This window comes from Euprymna scolopes, chromosome 11 (assembly GCF_053919585.1).
Source record: "Euprymna scolopes isolate OS-2025 chromosome 11, ASM5391958v1, whole genome shotgun sequence".
Taxonomy (NCBI): Eukaryota; Metazoa; Mollusca; class Cephalopoda; order Sepiida; family Sepiolidae; genus Euprymna; species Euprymna scolopes.
The window spans coordinates 1,351,097-1,378,063 of NC_136492.1; the positions used below are offsets into that span (position 1 = coordinate 1,351,097).

The 26,967-nt window shown below is 29.9% G+C and overlaps 1 protein-coding gene across 1 annotated transcript in view; it reads right to left on the bottom strand.

Annotated features, from left to right (window-relative positions):
• Positions 1-3,370: 3,370 nt before the first annotated feature.
• Positions 3,371-26,967, bottom strand: part of LOC145288257 (uncharacterized) — a 298,307-nt gene continuing 274,710 nt past the window's right edge. Inside the window, exons 3-5 of the mRNA XM_080136295.1 lie at positions 22,220-22,292; positions 7,777-7,902; positions 3,371-3,471 (exon numbers count right to left, since the gene is read on the bottom strand). Of these exons, the coding sequence (XP_079992421.1) occupies positions 3,371-3,471; positions 7,777-7,902; positions 22,220-22,292 (300 nt within the window). The remainder of the gene's footprint in view (positions 3,472-7,776; positions 7,903-22,219; positions 22,293-26,967) is intronic.

Here is a 26,967-nt window from a genome sequence, read left to right on the forward strand (position 1 = left end):
TTCAGCGACTGGACTTATAAATAAAACACATCGCCACTTTCAAAGATAACTTTCTACTTAGAAAAAAAAATCTACACCTTGCAATCTCTCTTACTAATGGGGGGGGATTGTTATATTTCCGTTAAAGTAAAAGTTTCTATGGCACGTGATTTTGCACACGTTCCTTTTCCTTTTTAAAAGGGCTGAGTTTTTGCGCATGTTGTACACTCGGATGTCACGCGCCAAACTTCATCAATTGAGTATGGCATATTTTGTGATCGTATAAAGTGCCAAAAACGCTGTACACCAGGGTGTATTAATAACCTGTGTATGGCTCTTAGCTCCTCCAAGGAGGAAGTATCAGCACCACACACTCTCGATAAAGCATCTGCAACGATGTTTTCACTTCCGTACGAGAATGGGAGAAGCCCCATTTTCCACCGAATGATTTTATCGTTTTTAATTTTTCCTCGGTTAGCTGGCTTATACATAAAAGATACGTCTTGCTGGTCTGTTACGATGGTAAAGTGCTTCCCAGCAAGGAGGTCCCTCCATTTTCGGACACATTCAACTATCGCGTAAGCCTCTTCTTCAAGTATGTGTAGTCGTATTTCCGATGGGTTTAGTGAGCGGGAAAAGAACGCTACAGGCCTATCAGCCTGTAAGAGGGTGCCTCCGATAGCCTTTTCTGGGGCATCGGTTTCGATAGTAATTGGTAGTTCGTCGTCGATAATCTTTACAGATGATTCGGCGACGTCCTTCCTAAGTTTCTCGAAAGAATTCACAACTATAGGCGGCATGGAAAATTGTTTATTTTCAACCAGGGGACGAATTTTGTGTGAATACTTAGATATCCATTTCGCATAGTAAGAAAACATACCAAAGCACCTTTTTAACGAATTTGAATCCGAAGGAGAAGGCATTTGCAAAAGGTGTTTCAACCGCTCAGGATCAGGTTGTATAGTTCCGTCACAGATTTGGTATCCAAGCAAATTGATAGAGCGAAGCGAAAACTTCGATTTTACTCGGTTTATTTCGAGGTTGTATGTTGAGGTAGCCTCTAAGAAACGTTCAAAGTTAACGTCATGTTCCTCTTGAGTTTTACCGCAAATGGTAATATCATCAATGTAAGAAAAAGTTTCGAATAACTTATTTTCAGAAATAAAGGAATTCATAAATCGTTGAAAGGCAGAAACCGCATTAGTGACATCCATGGGTATTCGTTTGAATTGATACAAACGATTTCCAGCTTAGGGCCGATCTTCGGGACAAATTTCAATTTGGTAGTAAGCCTTAGACAAATAAATCGTACTAAAAAAATGATACTGGGCAATTTGGTTTACGAGATCCTAAATCCGAGTCAAAGGGTACGCGTCAAGTAGGGTGAAACGATTAATAGTTTGGGAAAAATCAACCCCTAATCGTTTCTTTCTATTAGGCGACGAAGTTACGACAATTTGAGCAAGCCACTGTGAATAGCTGGTTTCAATGACGTCGTCCTTAAGCAGTTGAAGAATTTCCTTTTCAATAAATCGGGCATCCTCCGCACGGTAGTTTCGGGATTTTGTAACAATAGGTCTGCAATCAGGAGTCAGGTTTCGGAACAATTTTACAGGGGCATAACCGATCTTGGTTAGCGCGCAAATTTTTAAGGCATCCTGAGATCCACCAAAAGAAATAGTAACGCCCCGGTATAGTTTCAAAAACGGCACCCCGAGTATAATGTCCATACAGGAGTCGGGAAGTACAGTAAGGTTAATCTCTTTATATTAGCAACCATTGAAGAAAAGGTTCTCGGTGCAATATTTAAACAGTTTAAGGGAAACGGCAGATGATGCCATAGAAATTGCGGAGTTCCGTTTTAAAGTGGGCAGTCTCATTGTTTTGACAATACGGGCACTGATGAAATTATCAGAACTGCCGGTGTCTATAAGGGCAGTTAACCTTTTTCCTTTTAACTCCACAGTTTCGGTGATAGGAGGGCAATTAACACCGCCTTTAGCGCGGGACCCTATGATAGCAGAAGAAGAACGTGAAGGTGTCTTTAGAGTAGAACGGCAAACTTTAGAAAAATGCCCGAGTTTACCACAGCTTCGACATACGTTATCGCCGGCAGGGCAAAGGCGGCGGTCATCCTTAAGGTGACGTCACCCTCCACAGTTGTAGCACTTGCCATGAACAGGAAGGACAGCAGAGAACTGTACAGAGTCACACTCCAGTCGAGAATCAGTTGGAACATAATTTTTAGAAATACAAGTGGCCTCCTCGGCAAAATCGGCCAGCACATTTTTAGTTCTCGTAGTAGAAGTAACAGCGACTGACCCAATCTGAGAGGCATACAATTCCGCGCGAAAGTGAGCTTGTTCTAAAGCCCTAGCACATTGAGTAGCTTCGGTAAGAGTAAGAGTGTCTGTTTCAAGGAGCCTAGCACGTATCAATGAGAACCGGAGACCACGAATGAATGCATCACGGAGAAATTCATCCCTGTAAATGGTGGCCGTTACGTCTTTAAAACAACAGTCAGCGGCAAGTCGATTCAAGGCCTGAAGGTATTGGTCGACAGCCTCGCTTTCTTGTTGCAAACGCGTGGAAAGCAGATGTCTAGCGTGAATAACGCTTGGCGACTTGTCGTAAACGCCTTTCAATAATTCCACGGCATGTTCAAAACCAGAGCAACCTTGGATAACGTCAGCAACAGAGGGACCGATGTTTAAATAGAGAACTTCTAGCTTATCAGGGTTTAACGAAGCGATAGTTGATAAGTAGTAATTAAAATCGCAGAACCATTATCTCCAAAGCTTGCTGGTCTGGGGGTCTGCCGAGGAAACATCAAATTTATCCAGGCGAATTATCTTCTCCATGAGGAAAATAAAAAATTAGTTCGGTAAATTGTGGTGTTTTATCGTAGAACGGAAGACAGACCAAAACTTCTTTACTAGGCTTTACCGAACTAATTTCACAGCCAATAATAAACGTAAGAGCAAATAGTAAACGTAAGAGCAGGTAGCAGCAATAACCGCAGGAACTGTTAGTAACGAAATGTTGAAGGGAAAAAAAACTCAGCCCTTTTAAAAAGGAAAAGGAACGTGTGCAAAATCACGTGCCATAGAAACTTTTACTTTAACGGAATTATAACAAGCATACTCCTAGTTCCGAGCCCGTCTAGAGGCGCTAATTGAGACTGAAGGCGATTACATTCAATAGATGTCAGCTCCACTACATAAACAAGTTTCCTGAATTGATTTTTTTTCAATAAAATTGTAAAATAAAATTGTCGTGTTGTTTTCTTTATGGCGACACTTTTATTGTTCTATGCTGTATATATTGTTTAAAAAAAAGATTAAAATGATACGATGTTTATATAGGTAAAAATAATCGTTGTATATCTCACTTACCTTGAATGCATTAGTACAACGACAAGTATTTGAATTATAACCAGAATCAATCGAATACATCCAATGACAACAAAGATCCACCATTTGCCATCAGGTTCTGAAAAAAAAATTCATATATATATAAATGGCTTCATGGGCGCATGTCTTAAAAATCTCACATGCGTTTTCTCAATCGTCGCACGCACGCATACACCTTCAAATAACGCACCGATTACCTGTCTTTGTAATTCTCGTTTGCCCAACAGGTGGCGTCCTCTGCTTCCGCCTTTCTCTCTCTATCTTTCCTTTTCAATTCGAACCTCGAACGTGATCGGACGCAAATCTTAGACATGCCTCGACATGACAGCTACGTTTCTCAAATTAAGAATGAATACACGTGTTAACTCTCGCATACCGTATGAACTTTTGTGATCACACATGCAAACCTCCAGACACACGTATGTACAAAATGAAATTACAACAAACATTGTAATACATGCATACTAGTTACATACACAAGAACTCTCATATACACACACGCGCTTGTAGACAAGCACATTCTGTATTGTTCAATACTTTTCGGTGCAAATAAATATTCTCTGTGTATATATGTATATATGTAATGTAAGTTTTTGTTTAATGGCATATCAACCCTATAGGTAGTTTCATGCCATGAAATGTGAAAGAAAGTATTCTTCATTGAGTCTTTAGGTGATAGATTTTTTTTTAATTAAAATTTAGTATTTCTAAGTCAGTCTTTTTTCTATTTTTTTTTTTTCAAACGCGTTCCAAAAATTTAATTTTTCTTAGAAAATCTAATATTTTATAAGGTTTTCCAAATATTGCTTTTAAACCTGCTTTAGCTTGCTTCGTTCAATGTTCTTCTTAAATGTACTCGTGACACATACTTTATTGTTGACTGTTTTTATTACACTGTGCGAATTACAAACGACGATCGTGCGTAACCTTCAAGCAAACGGACATGTAACCTTCACAATAATCAGTTTCACAATCAACAACCTTCTGAAAAAATGGGATGCCTCTACAAACCGGACCCTCCCACAGATTTACTCCATTAACGATATGCTTAAAGTCCAATACTCGCCGCATTTGTGTAAAAAAATACACATATAGTTGAATAATTAAGAGTGTTATGAAATATACGTGTTTGTAAATAAAAATAAAGAATTTCTTGGGAGTTTATGTAATGAAAACAAGACAAGAGATCCCGTCTAGTAATCTTTTATTCAATTAAGAATCTTGCTACTCGTCTGACAAGTGGGAATATACAGCTTTTATAGCTTGGATTATCAAAGAGGAGATAATCCATATTCACAACATTCTCCCCCAATAAATTTCTCACTGATAGGGAAGAAAGTCGCTTAAATGTACAGGTTCCCTCCGAGCTCGCAGTGGCCGCCTCGGTATTCGATGATTCGAGGTCGGAGTACTCAAACAGGAACAGAACAGTAGGCGCTAAAATAACTCGCTCCGAAGTATTTCTTTCTCAGAGGAGCAGACCGTTTCGCGTCAGAGTCAGTGGATGAACACGTTTTTTTTGTGCTAGTCCTTTATCTGTCAGGGATCAGGTGTTGGTTCAAGTGAGATAGTGTCATTAGATGACGTTTCAGAAACAATTTCAGTGCCATGATCTTCTGGAGCGGATTCAGTGTCAGGGGGAGTTATCTGTCTCCAGGAGGTGTCCACGGTCCTGGTATGTCTCCGGCAGGTGCTACGGTCTCTGAAAGACACATTAAACTCTTTACCATCTACTACATCGTACTAGGGGTTCACCTGTATGAGCTCTACCTCATCTCATCATAATCAAGAACGATTCATGAAAGGATCGTTCTTGGTGTAAAGGGCATGCCGTCTCAGAAACACAGTACCGGATCAAGAGAGCCAAGATGTAAGCGATACTCCTGCCGAACTCCGTCGCTAAAAATGTAAAAACATTTCGTGTGAGGTGGCATTTGTGACAGTATACAATAGGGATCGAATGGCGTATAATGCGACAGGAAGAAGATTTTCCAATTATCCATCAAACACCCGTTATTTGATGCAGCCAAACGGACGGTCTTCCAAATAATGCCGTTATATCTTTCGCATTGACCATTACCCTTAGGATTGTAGGGAGTTGTGCTGCTTACAGAGTCCTTGATAAAAAAAAAACATGCTACAGGACGATCAGCTTGTTTCAAAGAAGCAGCAATAGCACAGTCTGACGCATCCGTTTAAACAATCAGAGGAATATTTTGGTCTATTATTGTAATTGCTGATTTCGCAATATCCTTTTTTTAGTCCCTCGAATGCCTCAACAGCTTAGCAGGACAGAGGAAACATATCTACTTGTGTTAATGGATGTAACTTTTCTGAGAATGATGCAACCAATTGGGAGTAGTGTGAAAACATGCCCATAGCACACCGAAGGGAAGGCCAATTGTGAGGGGCAGGCATCTGGAGTAAAGGTTTCAATCGATCTGCGTCCTGTGTTATAAAACCTTTGCGTATGGTATACCCCAGTAGGATTTTTTGTCCAGTACAAACGAGCATTTTTTGTCGTTTAGGGTAAGGTTGGATTTGTCGACGTCGGACATGAACCGTCTGAGATTTTCGTCGTGTTCCTTTTTATTATGGTCACATAATGTGACGTTGTCAATGTACGCAAATGTGCCTTCCAGTTTCTCATCTGTTAGGATTTAGCCGACTATCCTTTGGAAGCTGGCTTCCCCCATTCGTAACGCCAAGGAGAATCCTTCGAAATTGATATACTCACCCGTTCGCCTCGAAAATTGTATAGCGTGTCTCTAGGTCTAATGGCGATCTGATGATACGCGCTTTTCTAGTCCAGAGAGATAAACATACGATATTTGCCTATTTCGCCCATCATTTCATCTATCCTGGGTAGTGGGAAGGCGTCAAAAAAAAGTAAATCTATTTATGGTTTGGGAGTAACCTATAACCATTATCTTTTTATGGTTTTTAGAAAAGGTTATAACTAATTGAGCCCTCCAGGGTTATTTGCCAGGCTCAATTATACCCTCCTCGAGTAGTCTTTTTTATCTCAGAGTCTATGACGTTTTTTATTATTATAGAAAAACGTCTGCTTCTCACTGCCATTGGTTTGCAATTTCCCAAACTTAACGTATTCAACAGAATCCGCGACCATTTCTGTTTTTTGAGCCAATTAAACATTTTACATTACATAAAAACACTAAACAATTATCCAATTAGGTAGAAACGTAAATTACCTTACCTTTGCTTTCATTTATTTGTTTTTGGACGACTTTTTTGAATCTGTGTATAGTAACCCCCCCCCCCACCATCAACCAAATATTAATTACTAACTCACATATTTTAAAACAACAACATAAAAAAGCATTTAGCGTTTCAACATTTTTGCTACGTTCGGCTTCATCCACTGATTGTTGGTCAAGTCCAAAACATGAATGATTGACAGAAACTCTCGAGGATCCAGATAAAATTCTGCAAGAGTACCATTTTTTTCAGTTTCGCCTTCTTTTTCACTTTTTGCAGTGGATTGCTGTACTAATATAAGAAACATGCATTTTCTCCTTTATTAAATTTTTCCATTACACCAAATTGAGCCACTGCAACGCGTGGCAGGGTGCAGCTAGTACATATATATATATATATATATATATATATATATATATATATATATATATATATATATATATATATATATATATATATATATATATATATATATATAGTCCTTGTTAATTTGGTTCCAATTGATAGCCCCTTATGTTAAAGTGGCACTATGCTTAGTTCGGGGTAGAATTACAGTAAAAAAGTGTTTCTGCTTATTTCAAATTTTATTCGAATATTGGTGTCATATATTTTTACGAGACTCGAGAGTCGTAATCAGACATTTATAACTTCTCATAGAGTTGACGTAATATATTTCTTAACTGAACCACTATCTTTAGCCACTAAAATGTTACCCAATATCTGACTTACTACGCATTTGTAATATTGTAAGAACGTACGCTTCTATCGGTATGGTTATTTACGCAGTTAACATTAGTTTAGGTTTCCACATCACCAATCAATCTGACAGAAGCTGGACTATTACGATGGCTTTTTTGCTGTTGAACTGATGCAAAATGTTCTGTGTAGTCCTAGGAGTTCCCCCCCCAAAGTCTTGTCTTCCGGTTGTTGTATGAAGCTTTCTCACTGAAAAATGCCAACGGGGCTACTCAGGCATATTTTCGCAGGGCCGAGGTGCTTCTCTGGAAGCACTAACTTATTTGCCATCTTCTGACCTTGTGTTACATCCTCTCGCGGTGGGAGAATGGCAAATATCAGTTAAGTACGTAAGTGAGCGTGGATTTTAGACTGGCTGGAGTCTTGCACGTTTGAAATGCTTGCGTTAAATATTTATTAATCTACTTACCATTATATATCTCACATTGATTTCCAGAAAACTTTTTCGGGCAAAAACAGATGTGATGCATATCGTTCACAGCCTTAGAACATATTCCTCCATTTTTGCAATAGGTTGAGTAAAGTATACATTTGGCTACAACAAAAAAGACATTAAATGTGTCATTTGTGAATAAGTCAAAGAAATCAACACATAAACTTAAACTAAAGTATTATACATTGTATTGCTTACAATTAACAAATTATATTTAACTTTAAAAGTAACGAATTTTATTTGAATTTTAAAAGTAATAAATTATATTTAACTTTTAATACAACAAATTATATTTAACTTTAAAATTAACAAATTATATTTAACTTTAAAATTAACAAATTAAATTTAACTTTAAAAGTAACGAATTATATTTAACCTTAAAAGTAACAAATTATATTTAACTAGCAAAAGTACCCGTCGTTGACTTGGTTCAAAAATAGCCTATAGAAAATGGATTAACTTTTCCATGAATTCTCACAAGGGGGCCAGTTCCTTTTGAAGATATCATGGCCCATACCATTATACTGCCGCCTCCAAATTTTACTGTACTTTTAACGCACTTAGGGGACAGTCTTTCTCCATTTTTTCTTCTGACATGTGGTCTTTTGTCTGATCCGAAATGATTAAATTTAGATTCACCAGTAAAATTAACCTTTTCCCATTTTTTTCTTCCCCCAAAAATGTTTTTTGGCGAATAACAATCTGGCCTTTTTATTCTTAATAGAAATTAAAGGCTTTGAGCATGGACTTCTTGAAAATAATCCAACTTCGTTTAATCTTCGTGAGATCGTTTGTCGGGAAATCTTGTGTCCAATTTCGAGATGATCGAGTGATTTTTATATCCTCCCTTTTAGTTGTTATTCGGGGTCGGCCCGATTTTTTTTCTTTTCAGTCAATGGTAAACCTTTTTTTTTCTATTTTCAATAATCCGAAAAACAACGCTTTTAGACATTTTCAATATTTTAGCAATCTCCCCTATGGACTTTTTTTCATCATAATGGTCACAAGTAAGCTGTTTTTCTTGCACAGATAGCCTTTTTCGAATATTCGGAGTCGACATTTTGTTGTTGTTAATAAAATTGTTAACGTTTGTATTAATTGTCTGCGTTCCTAAACTTTTGGACGCCTGCAGTTTAATTACATTTATTTATATGTAAATTTATAAATTTAAAAACAAAAAAAAATGTTTTATTTAACTACCATTATTAAACATTGGAAAATTCACCCCAATTTTTCCCCCTTTTTTATAGATAAAGTTAGAAGCCATTCAAAAAATACAAGTAGGAAGAGAAAAAATGGGAAAAGGTTCATTTTACTGATGAATCAAAATTTAATCATTTCGGATCAGACAAAAGACCACATGTCAGAAGAAAAAATGGAGAAAGACTGTCCCCTAAGTGCGTTAAAAGTACAGTAAAATTTGGAGGCGGCAGTATAATGGTATGGGCCATGATATCTTCAAAAGGAACCGGCCCCCTTGTGAGAATTCATGGAAAAGTTAATGCCCGAATGTACAGAGAATTGATTAGAGAACATGTGGTACCTAATCTTTCTAATTCTAATATCTTTATGCAAGACAACGCACCGTGCCATAAAGCAAAAATAGTTTTAGAAGAGCTAAATAGATCCAATATTTGCGTTATGAATTGGCCAGCTCAGAGCCCAGACCTGAATCCAATTGAAAATGTTTGGAAAATTATTGGTGATAAGATCACAGACCCCCCCCCCCAAAAAAAAAAATCTTGATGATTTATGGGAATGTATAAAAACATCCTGGAATAATATTTCACCTATAACATGTGAACGATTGGTTCTGTCTTGCAGCAAAAGATGCCATAGTGTGATTGAAAACAAGGGGCTTTTCGCTAAATACTGAAAGGAGTCTTTATTTTTTCATAATGAATTTCCCTCGTTCCTTTACTTTTGGACGCCTGTAATTTAATTAAATTTATTTATATGTAAAAAAATTAATATGTATTAAAACAAAAAATTAAATTTTTTTTTCTTTAACTACCATTATTAAACATTGGAAATCCTTGTCATAGAGTATGTGAATTAGATTGCAATCAAGGCAGTTCCCCATTCCCTCTATAGCCCAGACCTTGCTCCCTGTGACTTTTGCCTATTCCCTAAGCTCCAATAAATCTTAGTAGCTGTCGTTATGAGACAATTGGGGAGATGAAAGATATTGTGACGAGGGCCATTGACAAGCTCACACGAGAGGACTTTCATGGTGCCATCCAGAAGTTGTTAGTTCAGGTATAGCAGGGTTATTGGGCATATATATATATATATATATATATATATATATATATATATATATATATATATATATTACACAGTGATCACCACTTATCAAGGCCCGGAAGCCACTCCGGGATAAGGGTTATTGCAAGTACATTACGTTAGTGTGGAGATTTGATGAAGTGTTTACTTAAGGGGGCGGTTCATTAGGAATTTGTTAACGTTGGACTTGAAGACATCCAAGTTGTAGTAAGGTGGGAAGCAGGCAGACGGAACAGAGTTCCACAGGCGTGCAGTTCTAAGAAAGAAGCTTTGTTCATGGAATCCACGTTTTGATTTAGGCACAGATAAAGAGTGGGGGAAATTTTTCACAGTGGATTCAGCTAGACGAGTGTTTTTCGTGAAATTCTTTGTTTTATATAAGTAATAATATATCACTACACATTTATGGACATGTTTCTGTCAGCCAATTACTTGTAACTACAGAGCTTTTCAGACGATATTGCTAATACAAAAGCTTAATTCGTATATATATATTATTATTTACGTCTGTAATATTAAAAATAAAATAACAGACTTAATTGTTTTTTCATGCGTAAATTCTTTGTTATATGTATAGTACGTTTTTTTTTAAATATGTTTGCACATTTTTTAATAAAACTATTTATGTAAATAGTGCAGTGAGTGCGAGAGAAAATACCAGCAGCAGCGAAGGATATCTGGTTTGCAAAGTCTCTTTTCTTATTCTGAGGTAGAGTGTTTAAACAAAGCTACTAAATAGTTCAAAGCAGCAATTGAAGCATATTTTTTCGCACAAAAGTTTTATAGCAAATCCCACTCTCCCCAACAGTTCACTCCTACTCCTCAATAGTTCAGAAGAAAACACATAGAGCCAGAAAAATTATAAAGAAGTCAAGGTAAAAATCAATTGTAAGACCTGTAAATTGTATGTTTATATTGTAATATATATATATTGTATACATTTCATAAAATAAATAGTTCATTATATTTATCATATATTTATCATACATTACGTTTTTTGTCGTGCGTCGTTTTGTGTGTCTGCCATAAATGTCTGCATTAACTGAAAACAAGAAATATTCCAGCCAAAATGCCATCAGAGTGAAGACATCTTGAGAGAATGTAGGAGCCACACAGCAACATCCAACATCTCAGCTACGCTTCTCCTCTTGATACACAGACCCTAATGATTGACCCATCGTCACATCATCATGAGACTGTTTCTAAAAAAAAAACAGATGGAAAAAGTCTCTCTAGTAAATGCAAAGATATATATATATATATATATATATATATATATATATATATATATATATATATATGTATATATATATATATATATACTGTCGGTCTGTCCGTCTCTCTCTCTCTCTCTCTCTCTCTCTCTCTCTCTATCAATCTATCTGTATCTATCTATCTCCCCCTCTCTCTCCCCTCTCTCTCTCTCTTTATCTATCTATCAATCTATCTGTATCTATCTCTTTCCCCCTCTCTCTCCCCTCTCTCTCTCTCTTTATCTATCTATCAATCTATCTGTATCTCTCTCTCTCTTTATCTATCTATCAATCTATCTGTATCTCTCTCTTTCTCTCTCTCTCTATCTATCTATCTATCTATCTATCAATCTATCTGTATTTATCTTTCTATCCCCCTCTCTCTCCTCTCTCTCTCTCTATCTATCTATTAATCTATCTATCTCTCTCTCCCCCCTCTCTCTCCCCTCTCTCTCTCTCTTTATATATCTATCAATCTATCTGTATCTCTCTCCCTCTCTCTCTCTCTCTCTCTCTTTGTATATATATGCATGTTTCTATTACATAAAATAAAAAGAAAATCTCCTTCAAACACGATGGTTGAAAAATAAATTTAAAAGAAATAAAAAAGAATTCCACAACATTTTTAATTTGTTTCAGGTTGTAAAAAATATAGGACTTTTGTTGACTTTTTGACTTCGCAAATGTTTTTTGGGTGAGAACATTGTAAAATGTTACTGACTTTTTTAATTAAGGTTGTAAGAAAATAGAACCCTTGTTTCAACATTTCATTTTATGAACTCTAGAAAGACACTGTACACTTGTTTCATGTGTTTTTCAGGTTAGACTGCAATTTACGCTGAAGAAACAATAGGACTTTTGGTTTGATAATTGTTTTTACTTGTATCACCAGATGTGTGTTTATTGATTATTTTTTTGTCAATTTAAGAAAAAAATCAGATGCTTTGTTTAAATGCACAAAGTAGATAATAAGAAAATTGAAAATGATAAGATTGGGTTTTTTAAATTTTTTTAACTCATAGTTGTAATGTTTAAATTTTTAAGTAATAGTTGTAATGTTTAAATTTTTAACTCATAGTTGTAATGTTTAAATTTTTAAGTAATAGTTGTAATGCTTAAATTTTTAAGTAATAGTTGTAATGTTTAAATTTTTAACTCATAGTTGTAATGTTTAAATTCGCCCGCTCTTAGCCGTCAATCATTTTTTAAAACAATGGCGCACATGTAAAAATGAGTTGAGGTGACTCTAGTTTGTTCCCACTATTGTGTGATCTAATGGTGTTATGGGTGAGGTGGGGTGTATGATGGTACAGCTCTGTCTCTATTTCCTTCTCTCCTTCTTTCTCACACTCTCTTGATGTCTTCCATTCTCTTACCCATTATACGTTTTTAAGGACGAGAGTGAATGACTTTTAAAATTGTCAAAGATTTTTTTAGTTATTACGTAATGTATTTTGAGTTAGGGGCGTGGGTAGTGAAAGCCTAGCTTCCCCCTCACTCTCTCTTACTCTTGCTTTTTTGTTGCTCGTATGATCCAACCCCGATGTCGGGTTGCAAGAGAGCTTATAAGCACGAATTAACTTGGATTTCTTTTAAAGTTTTACCAAGTTTAAAGAACAAAATTACTTATACTTCCTTCAATTACTTAAACTATGTCTTCAATTGTTTGTAATTAAAAAAGGGGAAATTATTTAAACATGCCACTTAGAGTGCTTTCCTGGATTCTTTGAATACTTTGTAAAAGACAAATTATTATATGATTACGTGAATTTATTTATTCGAAAATAATGCTTAAAATGCTCTTTGAATTTTTCATAATTTTAAAAGGAAAAATTATGCTATTAAACTTTGAAGATGCGTGAAATATATTCTAGATTGTTGATAACTTCTTAAAAGGAGAAATTCTTCTATCGCTATGCATAAAACGTTATGTAAGTTTTTAATGATTTTCAACGAGAAAAAAATACTCAATTATAATGCCCTAGATGCAATGCGGATTTTTAATTTCTAAAGAAGAACGATTTGACTAACGGAAAACTTACAATGTCGCCGACGATGTTACGTTATATATATATATATATATATATATATATATATATATATATATATATATATATATATATATATATATATATATCATTTAAAGGAGATTAGAACAATAGTCTAAAGAGCTGAGTTTATTTTAATGTAACAGTAAAATTACTAGTTTAATTAAAAAACACTGTTTTCCGAAACGATCGTACAGATAATTGATTTTGTTGTTGTTCTTTCTTATGAGACTGATTTTTAATTTTAATTAAATTATAATTTGATTTTTAAATTTTAAATTATCAATCACATTACTTATATATATATATATATATATATATATATATATATATATATATATATATATATTTCTTTACAGTGTCCACGAACTTGCTGATTTTAATACTCGAATTTTTAATCGACTTTTCATCGACTCTATATATTTTAACTTATCACCTAACGATATTTACTGTATATGTTAGATTTCACTTTTAATTTTTATTTTCGCTCCTTCGCACTTTTACTTCAACACCTGAAGATGATTCGTTGACGAATCAAAAGCGCTCGTGACAGCAACAACTATGGAACTTTTATTATATTTTTTATTTTGTTATATAAAAATTATACAGAAAATCGAAAACTTTACAAAAAGACTCATAATGCAAAGTCTCTCCGTCGGATTTAATAATATTTTCTTGAATATATATATATATATATATATATATATATATATATATATATATATATATATATAGTGAACGTGTCTCTGTGTGTGTGTCTGTGTCTGTGTACATTTCACTTCGCAATAACTCTGTAAATTTTTAGTCTACAGACTCGAAATTTGATATACAGGGTACTGAGATTTGGGAAAATCTATGTGATCAGTTTTTGGCCAGAAATAAGGGGTCAAAGTTCAACGCTTTGTCGTTTGAGAACTCTACCAAACTCCTCCGACAATTTTGGGTCTACGCACTTGAAATTTTAGATATAGGTTCATTGAACATGGATTTAACTTAATAACTTGATTTGAGCCCAAAACAATAAATTTTAAGGGGTTATAATAGGGGTCAAAGTTAAAAAAATATTTACCTCATCGGTCTCTTCCAAATTACTCAGGCAATTTCTGGTCTAAATATTTGAGATTTTACATAAAGTGTATTCAGAGATAGGGCAAGCTTTTTCATCAGTTTGGGTCGAAAATTTTTACTTACCAATATAAAAATGTATGTATGTATGTATGTTTGCATGTCTGTCTTAAACTTTCAATAGAGGCGACGGACTTTACCATGATCAGTATCGTTTTAAAGATCGACCTTTCATACGACAAATATCGAAAAAATTGGCTAAAAACATTAATATCTTCTCCTTCAACTAGGCGTTTTTCTACAGGAAGGGGGTCACTTTTTTCGCCGATATTTTTGAAAGTTATCCTCTCCTTTAGATTGTCTAGCCTTAATTTAAAAGGATATCGCTTCCGGTTTGGCGGTGGTCATAACAGCATAAACGTTAGGTTTTACTCCGCTCTTTTCCTCCTTTGCGGTACGGGTTCGAGCCTGCCTTCCTACTACCACTTTTTTTTGCTCCATACACATCCAAACACCCGGGCAACGCCGGGCTGAAATGATAGTATATATATATATATATATATATATATATATATATATATATATATATATATATATATATATATATATATATATATATATAAGAGCAAACAGTTAATAAAACGTTAAAAACACTTTGAAAAGGAGTTAAAAACATGTTTAATCTGAAACGGAAACACTTGATAAGTGGATAGTCCTTAATACGCGGAATTTCGAAGAAATACTTTCCTTCTCATCAGAATGTAGGAATTAGCAAAATGCGGGATCGGATTTTGCATGTAAAAGTATTTGATGAAACTGCAAGTAAGTCAAAGATCTTACTTGGTTAAAAAAAATGGGTGAAGTAAGGGGAATAGGAGGTAAAAGAAAAATGATAAAAAGATTTCACATGAATGGATAGTCCGGTAAAGGGTAAAAAATCCAAGAATGGTACAATCCAAAACGGTCGAATTAAAAATTTCCAATCCAATGGGTAAGTTCCAAATGGTCCAAAATGATCCAAAAGGCAGAGTTCCTTGGAAAAAATCCTAAATGGAATGAATTCCAAATCATTAAATGAAAAAGCACTGGAGAGAATATTTAAAACATGCCTGTCAAGGCTGGAGGAATCAAGTAAATTAAGGTTTAAAAAAAAAAAAAACGGAAAAGCGGTGAAAGTTTAAATTTGAAAAGCAAGGTCAAACTGACCCAGACAAAAAGCGCGAAAGTTAGCGTTAATAATTAGGTTAACTTAGAAATGCACGATATTTTTTTGATATTTGATATTTTTTTTTATATATATGTATATATATATGTATATGCATATAAATATATATACACACACACACACATATATATATATATATATGTATATATATATTACTGTTGGGATGATTAGTCGGAATCAGAAACACCAGAACGTTTACAAGTCGGAACCGGAAAAATTTATGCCTATTTTTCGATGCCAAAACCAATTAGTTTAGCTGTCTTTTTTATTTGATTTTAATGCTGATAGTAAGCATAAAGTCTATGAATTGAAAATCTATTGATTTTAAACAATTAGTAAAACTAAAATCGATATAGCATGCCTTACTTATGTATTTTTACTTTTGAGAAAATATCTGAATATTTAAGGTGTGGTTTAACGGTAATCGTTAAAAATAACAATTTTATAGTTAAATATTTATGGTTTTTAAAGAATCGGAAATGGGATCGGTAATTGTATCGGAATCGGGAATTTCGTACGGAATCGTAATTGTATTGAAATCGGAAAAAATATTGGAATTGTCCCATATATATATATATATATATATATATATATATATATATATATATATATATATATATATATATATATATATATATATACGTGCCAAAAAAGTAAAACAAAACTAAGCAGTAACACTGTTTCCGCTTAAAGAAAACGAATATTAAATACAAATCAACAAATTCTTACATTGCAAATAACAACAAAAACTTGATTTTATATTTAAAAGTGATAAAATCCTGAATTAAGTCTAACAAGACGTCTAGACTCAATGGTAAAACGCTAGATTGCCGATTGTGTAGTCGTGATTTCCACCCAATGCCAAGAATTGTAGCCATGCTCATAAAGGATGATCGACAGGAAAATGTGTCTACGAATAAAATTTTATGCAAATAAAAATTTTTTTTAAATATTTAAATAAAATAAATAATTGGATATTTTATAAACAAAAATATGAATAATGAAACAAAATAGAGGAAAACACAAAATAAAAAAGAAAAAAACCTTACTCACTGTTTAGGAAAAAAAGATTAAATACAAATGGGGAACTTCTTTTATCGTTAATAATAATATAATAACAACAGACCTTTTATATATATATATATATATATATATATATATATATATATATATATATATATATATATATATATATATATATATATATATATATGTATCAACAGAACAACATCAGATATATCCTCATAGCATATACCTGTAGTGTGCGTGTTGAGTTTTAGAATTAATTTCTTTTTCATATTTTCGTCTCTGGTGTTGTGTAATAAAATTGGATGCTATGAGGATATATCTGATGTTGTCTATTGTGTGGTTAGGTAACTTATAGTGGATAGCTACTGGGTGCTGTGTAGATTTATCTCTGATGGTATGTTTGTGGTTATTAAGACGTAGGTGGAACTCCAGGCACCTTCTCATTGGCTATACCTCCTTGTCCTCCTCCTTCTTCTCCTCCTCCTCCTCTTCCTTCCTTCCTTTTCCATTCCCCTTTTCCCCGTGCATGCTCATAGTTTCACTACACCGATGAAAACTGAAGGATCGGTCGAAAATATTTACTTATAAAAATAGTTTTTTAATTTTTTTCACAATATCATTTTGTATTCCTGCACGTCACCAATTGAAAACGAATAAAGAAAAAGTTATAAGCTTTTATACTTTTCGTATTCTTTTTTATACATTTCCATTACTCATATGAATTTAATTTTTGTGTATTGATATTCATATTAAAAACTCTTCTGTTTATTAAAAACGAAAATAGCACTTTTATATATATATATATACAGGGTGGCCGAAAAGTCGCAGGACACTACACATGTATTTTTAATAAAACACAGTATTTATTAATGAAACAAACAGTAAATACACTGATGTCAGTCATAACCTGAAAAAATAAATGAAATAAATTGTTTTAACAACATTAGAATATTAAAATCAATGATATTTAACAGCATTAAAATATTAAAAATAGAGTGTCCTGGGACTTTTCGGCCACCCTGTATATATATATATATATATATATATATATATATATATATATATATATATATATATATATGTATATATATATATATATATACATATATGTATATATATATATACATATATGTATATATATATATATATATATATATATATATATAGGTCGTAGAATTGCACACATCTTCACAAGGTCTAGCTAATTTGCATATTCTTTTAAACAATCCTTTTAATTTATTACCTAATAGTTTATTCGATTTTATTAGGGCATTATCATCTTTAGTTAACTATTACGTGTAATTATATTCATGCTGATATTGTACATTATTTATACTTGCGTAATATTAGCGTAAAACTTTATAGTTAACTCAAACCTCGTTTTATATATACTTATGTATGCGTATATATATATATATATATATATATATATATATATATATATATTCCCAAAGTTTTGCCTACCAAACTCCTCTGTCAGTTTTTGGTCTACAGACAAAAAACCTAATATATAGGGTATTTGAACCCATGTAAAACTTTATATTTGGATTGTAGCCGAGGAAAAACGGTGCAAAACTGAAAATATTAAAAAAATGGTATTTGCCACATGAAGGTCGAACGACGGCATTACGAATACGCATGCGTAACTTAATATCTATTGGTTCCTGATTTAATCTTTAGCCTCACAGCAAACATGTCTTCATAGCTTAGGCAATAAAGTCAAAGCAAAAATTAAATCGTAAACTAAATATTTTGGTTTCGATTCTCGGTTGTGGCGTAAGAATCTTTTTTGATTATTATTTATTTCACTTTTTAAATAATTACTATTTATTAGGTTTAATGTGATAGCTTAAAGGGGAATAATAATAACATACAGGGGGATACCCATAATAGCTTAAATAAATTTTATTACTTCTAATTTTAAACGTAACTGTTTTTAGCTATAGATCGTTGAAAATGAATAAAATTCAATACAGAAAACGTCAACTGATTGCGTGTCGTATCATTTTATAGACTTCCACAACAACAATCGTGCATATTATCTAATGATCTTAAATCTCAAATACAATTTTATAATAGATAGGTGTATTCTGCCCTATCTCTATTTTCATGGCAACTGCTCGTCGTCTAGGTGTGTCAGAAATTTCGTGAAAAATAGTGAATAATTCCACCCCGTCTTTCCAAGCTTATAACTCCAATGTAATTCAAGCCCTAATTTTTTTCAAGTAAAGGAGCAAGGACCAAGGTTTTATTAAAAAAACAAAACAAACAAACAACGTGTTTTTTTTTTTTTAAAAAAAGGTTTTAAACTTCGGACTTTACGGGTAAATTTCTAAAAAAACACTACTTTTTTGTTTTAAATTTGAATATATTATTTATTGACCTTTTCTCTTCAATTTGTGATATATAACACTTTGGTGAGTAAATTAATTATTTACTTTTTAATAGACATTTCAAAATGGGAGGCGTGAATTATTCGACCCCCCTGTCTTTCCAAGCTTATAACTACTAGAAAAATGTAATTCAAGCCCTAATTTTTTTCAATTAAAGGAGCAAGGACCAAGGTTTCATTAAAAAACACAAAAAACGAACAAACAGCGTGTTTTTTTTCAAAAAGATTTTAAATTTCGGACTTTACAGATAAATTTCTAAAAAACACTACTTTTTTGTTTTAAATTTGAATATATTATTTATTGACCTTTTCTCTTCAATTTGTGATATATAACACTTTGGTGAGTAAATTAATTATTTACTTTTTAATAGACACTTGAAAATGGGGGGGGAGTGAATTAAAAAAAAGTTTGTCTAAAATGTTATATTCGGTTTATTGGAAAGAGCATAAAATTTCACATTGACCCTGAAAATATCGTAAAAATAGAAACAATAGAAAAATTTTGATAGATTTTTAAAGTTTAAAAATTGAAAAATATTGAGTTCGTAAAGTTCATTACTGTTTTTTGAAAAATAAAAAAAATATTTCTATTACTTTTAAAACAACTTTAATAGTTTATTTTGGAAGTATAATCGATAAAGAAAATAAACAACCCACTTTTAAAGGAGAAATTACGAGTTTTTTTATATTTTATTCACAGTTTCGTGTTAGGGGTGTCAAAAATTCCTACAAAAATTCTGATACACCTAGTGCTCGTCTGAACTTCAATCTATAATCCCTCCTTGCCAAACTTTCACAAAAACACTCGACTATTTGCAACCACTATATATGATTTTTCTCAATCTCAATTTGCGCTTAAATGTAAACGCAGATTCCACGAACAAAGCTTCTTGCTTGCCCGCCTTTGGAACACTGTTCTGCTGGTATGCTTTCCAGTTGGATACAACATGGTAGCCTTAAATCTAATGTTCCTGTTAAGTCGTCCTCATAAACAATCAAATTCTACCTAATGTACATCATAATTGATTACTACACCGCCTCTTTACATTCAATAACTCTTATCCTCGGGGTTTGATAAGTAGTTATTGAAAAATTTAAAAAATGTGCTATTTAATGGTGAAAACTTAAAAGGGCCCATGGTAAAGAAAACCAGATAATCATAATTATTTTATTTTATAAGAATTTAATTTTATTGTGTTTTAAAAATTAACGATATAAGTTACTATTTAAAAAATGTCTTTTTACACGAGAAAAAATTATAATGAAAAATGTTTTCATGGCGGTGACAAAAACTCGAAAATTCAGTTAAATTTGAATGTAAAGTTAATTAATTGTAAAAAAAAATCCCTTGAAAGATAGTTATTTTTTCCCGAACCAATTCAAAGATAATTACGAAAGACATTAAATTAAAGGACACTTTATTTTTTACTAACAAATGCTTTATGACAGCGTGACCCCCCCCAAAAAAAAAACGGGCCCCAACTCTAATTAGGTCCCGTTTCTTAGTGTTTTGTCCGAATGAAATGAAACTTTGGTCATAACTAGTTTATTATATTCAAAACATCACATCAAAACAGGAGGGTCTTTGGCCTTTTTTTTTTCTCCGTTGACTGTAAAATGCTCAGAAAAACAATTGAATGTCCCCTGCTTTTTTTGGGGGGGGGTCACCCTGTATAACCAACTAATTAGTGAGAGAAATTGGCCTTCCCACAATCAGAGAATGGAAAAAGCGACACGCAGAGTTTCTATGGAAGCCCAAAATGTCAAAAAGTCAATAAAATTTCAAGAGAAATTCAAATATTATACCTCAATTCTTGTATTTTTGAAGATTATAAAAATATTCATGAATTTGGCTACTTTCAGTTTATTGTGATAAAATGTAAGCGCTTATTTAATTCGAATATTTATTTGTTCAAATTATACAATTAACATCATCTATATATATAAAAGCAAAAATGTATGTATGTATGTTTGCTTTTAGTGTATGTCTGCAAAAGGCTTTTTTCGTCAGCCTTCACGTTCGGCTCGCTTCTTCTTAAAACTTTTCATATCACGTATAAATGATAATATCTACGACTTAAGAACGAGGATCGCGTGTGTATTTAATTTGCCCGACTTTCATGCGCTATATTGTCCAGATATTTCGATCGCCGCGTGTTTCTGTTGCTTTTCAGTATAAAACAAGCGAAAACTGGCTTGCAGACGCGTCATGTTTCAAGGTCAAACATCACGCGACTTAAGTTTCTCACATCTGTTAATTTTATTTTATAAACGTTAAATTAGTGGCCGAGATGGTTAGGTCCCAAGGTTTGTTTTCCATTTCGTTTCCACCTTCACGTACAAGGTTCGGGGTTCAAGCCTACTTTCCTTCTAAAACTTTTTTTTCTTTTACACCTCCAAACGCTCGGCCAACGTTTTTTCTTTTTAAAATAAGGTTGTTTTTATCACCACCACTCCAACACACACACCTACAAGCACCCGGGCAACGCCGGGTACTCCCCGCTAGTCTTTTTTATAAAGATTGATATTTAAATTTAACTTTTAAAAATAGACATTTAACATTCTCGATTAAAAAATTCTAAATTCAGTAATATTCTGAAAATGTTAATGAAATCAGTTTATCAATGTTTTTCTTGAAATATAACTGTTGCAAAGTACCCAGATCGCCAAAACAATTATTTATTAATTATTAAATAGAAACCATGCAAATCCTGTTTGTTCATTTTATGATATTGTCTACCCGGACTTCTCCAAATTATTCGTTAGTAGAAATAATTTCATGTTTAAATTATTTTTCTTTATGACCCAGTTTCCATGTTTATTATATTTTCAAGATTATAAAAAAATTCTAACGCTAATGTTTAAATATTTATGCGTACAATGAAAATAATATAGTATTGCATATGAATTTTTTTTTAAAGAAATTTGTTATCATATAAAATGACATTTAAAAATTAATGTATTTATTATATTCTTTGATGGTTAGTTAATAAATACTAAAAGTTTTCGTAAAATTGATTTTCTGAATTTCGTAGAATTTAAGTGATGAGAGGGATCAAAATATTTATAAATTAAAAAAAATCAGCAATATATTTTGTACGTACCTAATAAAAACACTTACCGCAGTTGTTAGAAATCAATTTCGAATATCTACAAGAAGTTCTCACTGCACACTTCATCAACTTGGCTGAATTCTGAAAAAAAAAAAAATAGAAAATGTTGTCGAATACCAAAATTGTTTTAATTAGAAACAACTACAATAACAACGATAAAAAATAATTTTAATAATTATGATAATTTTAATAATGATAATTTTAATAATAATAAATGTAATAAGTATATAATTTTAATAATTATGATAATTTTAATAATGATAATTTTAATAATAATAAATTTAATAAGTATATTAATTTTAATAATTATGATAATTTTAATAATGATAATTTTAATAATAATAAATTTAATAACAATATTAATTTTAATAATATTAATAATAATAATTAATGGAAAAAATGATTAACCAATAGGGTAAATATTGAACAATTAAATTTAAAAATTTAAATTCCTAAATCGAATTATTTAATTTATAACCTAATTTTTTATCCTTATTTCTAACTTGTATTGTCTATTTATTTAACTGACATAATTTATGCATTGTCTATTTATTTAACGGACATAATTAATATATTGTCTGTTTATTTAACTGACATAATTAATATATTGTCTTTTTATTTCACTGACATAATTAATATATTGTCTATTTATTTAACTGACATAATTAATATATTGTCTATTTATTTAACTGACATAATTAATATATTGTCTGTTTATTTAAGTGACATAGTTAATATATTGTCTATTTATTTAACTGACATAAATAATATATTGTCTATTTATTTAACTGACATAATTAATATATTGTCTATTTATTTAACTGACATAATTAATATATTGTCTATTTATTTAACTGACATAATTAATATATTGTCTATTTATTAAACTGACATAATTAATATATTGTCTATTTATTTAACTGACATAATTAATATATTGTCTATTTATTTAACTGACATAATTAATATATTGTCTATTTATTAAACTTACATAATTAATATATTGTCTATTTATTTAAATGACATAATTAATATATTGTCTATTTATTTAACTGACATAATTAATATATTGTCTATTTATTTAACTGACATAATTAATATATTGTCTATTTATTTAACTGACATAATTAATATATTGTCTATTTATTTAACTGACATAATTAATATATTGTCTATTTATTTAACTTACATAATTAATATATTGTCTATTTATTTAACTGACATAATTAATATATTGTCTATTTATTTAACTGACATAATTAATATATTGTCTATTTATTTAACTTACATAATTAATATATTGTCTATTTATTTAACTGACATAATTAATATATTGTCTATTTATTTAACTGACATAATTAATATATTGTCTATTTATTTAACTTACATAATTAATATATTGTCTATTTATTTAACTGACATAATTAATATATTGTCTATTTATTAAACTGACATAATTTATACATTGTCTATTTATTTAACTTACATAATTAATATATTGTCTATTTATTTAACTGACATAATTAATATATTGTCTAATTATTTAACCGACATAATTAATATATTGTCTATTTATTTAACTGACATAATTAATATATTGTCTATTTATTTAACTGACATAATTTATAAATTGTCTATTTATTTAACTGACATAATTTATATATTGTCTATTTATTTAACTTACATAAGTAATATATTGTCTATTTATTTTACTGACATAATTAATATATTGTCTATTTATTTAACTTACATAATTAATATATTGTCTATTTATTTAACTGACATAATTTATATATTGTCAATTTATTTAACTTACACAATTAATATATTGTCTATTTATTTAACTGACATAATTTATATATTGTCTATTTATTAAACTGACATAATTAATATATTGTCTATTTATTTAACTGACATAATTAATATATTGTCTATTTATTTAACTGACATAATTTATATATTGTCTATTTATTTAACTGACATAATTAATATATTGTCTATTTATTTAACTGACATAATTAATATATTGTCTATTTATTTAACTGACATAAATAATATATTGTCTATTTATTAAACTGACATAATTAATATATTGTCTATTTATTTAACTGACATAATTAATATATTGTCTATTTATTTAACTGACATAATTAATATATTGTCTATTTATTTAACTGACATAATTTATATATTGTCTATTTATTTAACTGACATAATTTATATATTGTCAATTTATTTAACTTACACAATTAATATATTGTCTATTTATTTAACTGACATAATTTATATATTGTCTATTTATTTAACTGACATAATTAATATATTGTCTATTTATTTAACTGACATAATTAATATATTGTCTATTTATTTAACTGACATAATTTATATATTGTCTATTTATTTAACTGACATAATTAATATATTGTCTATTTATTTAACTGACATAATTTATATATTGTCTATTTATTTAACTGACATAATTAATATATTGTCTATTTATTTAACTGACATAATTAATATATTGTCTATTTATTTAACTGACATAATTTATATATTGTCTATTTATTTAACTGACATAATTAATATATTGTCTATTTATTTAACTGACATAATTAATATATTGTCTATTTATTTAACTGACATAATTTATATATTGTCTATTTATTTAACTGACATAATTAATATATTGTCTATTTATTTAACTGACATAATTAATATATTGTCTATTTATTTAACTGACATAATTAATATATTGTCTATTTATTTAACCGACATAATTTATATATTGTCAATTTATTTAACTTACACAATTAATATATTGTCTATTTATTTAACTGACATAATTAATATATTGTCTATTTATTTAACTGACATAATTAATATATTGTCTATTTATTTAACTGACATAATTAATATATTGTCTATTTATTTAACTGACATAATTTATATATTGTCTATTTATTTAACTGACATAAATAATATATTGTCTATTTATTAAACTGACATAATTAATATATTGTCTATTTATTTAACTGACATAATTAATATATTGTCTATTTATTTAACTGACATAATTTATATATTGTCTATTTATTTAACTGACATAATTAATATATTGTCTATTAAATAACTGACATAAATAATATATTGTCTATTTATTAAACTGACATAATTAATATATTGTCTATTTATTTAACTGACATAATTAATATATTGTCTATTTATTTAACTGGCATACATAATATATTGTCTATTTATTAAAATGACATAATTAATATATTGTCTATTTATTTAACTGACATAATTAATATATTGTCTATTTATTTAACTGACATAAATAATATATTGTCTATTTATTAAAATGACATAATTAATATATTGTCTATTTATTTAACTGACATAATTAATATATTGTCTATTTATTTAACTGACATAATTAATATATTGTCTATTTATTAAACTGACATAATTAATATATTGTCTATTTTTTGTAACTGACATAATTAATATATTGTCTATTTTTTTAACTGACATAAATAATATATTGTCCATTTATTAAACTGACATAATTAATATATTGTCTATTTATTAAACTGACATAATTAATATATTGTCTATTTATTTAACTGACATAATTAATATATGGTCTATTTATTTAACTGACATAGTTAATATATTGTCTATTTATTTAACTGACATAATTAATATATTGTCTATTTATTTAACTGACATAATTAATATATTGTCTATTTATTTAACTGACATAATTAATAAATTGTCTATTCATTTAACTTACATAATTAATACATTGTCTATTTATTTAAATGACATAATTAGTATATTGTCTATTTATTTAACTGACAAAAGTAATATATTGTCTATTTATTTAACTGACATAATTAATACATTGTCTATTTATTTAACTTACATAATTAATATATTGTCTATTTATTTAAATGACATAATATATTGTCTATTTATTTAACTGACATAATTAATATATTGTCTATTTATTTACTGACATAATTAATATATTGTCTATTTATTTAACTGACATAATTAATATATTGTCTATTTATTTAACTGACATAATTAATATATTGTCTATTTATTTAACTGACATAATTTATATATTGTCTATTTATTTAACTGACATAATTAATATATTGTCTATTTATTTAACTGACATAATTAATATATTGTCTATTTATTTAACTAACATAATTAATATATTGTCTATTTATTTAACTGACATAATTAATATATGGTCTATTTATTTAACTGACATAGTTAATATATTGTCTATTTATTTAACTGACATAATTAATATATTGTCTATTTATTTAACTGACATAATTAATATATTGTCTATTTATTTAACTGACATAATTAATACATTGTCTATTCATTTAACTTACATAATTAATACATTGTCTATTTATTTAAATGACATAATTAGTATATTGTCTATTTATTTAACTGACAAAATTAATATATTGTCTATTTATTTAACTGACATAATTAATACATTGTCTATTTATTTAACTTACATAATTAATATATTGTCTATTTATTTAACTGACATAATTAATATATTGTCTATTTATTTAACTGACATAATTAATATATTGTCTATTTATTTAACTGACATAATTAATATATTGTCTATTTATTTAACTGACATAATTAATATATTGTCTATTTATTTAACTGACATAATTAATATATTGTCTATTTATTTAACTGACATAATTTA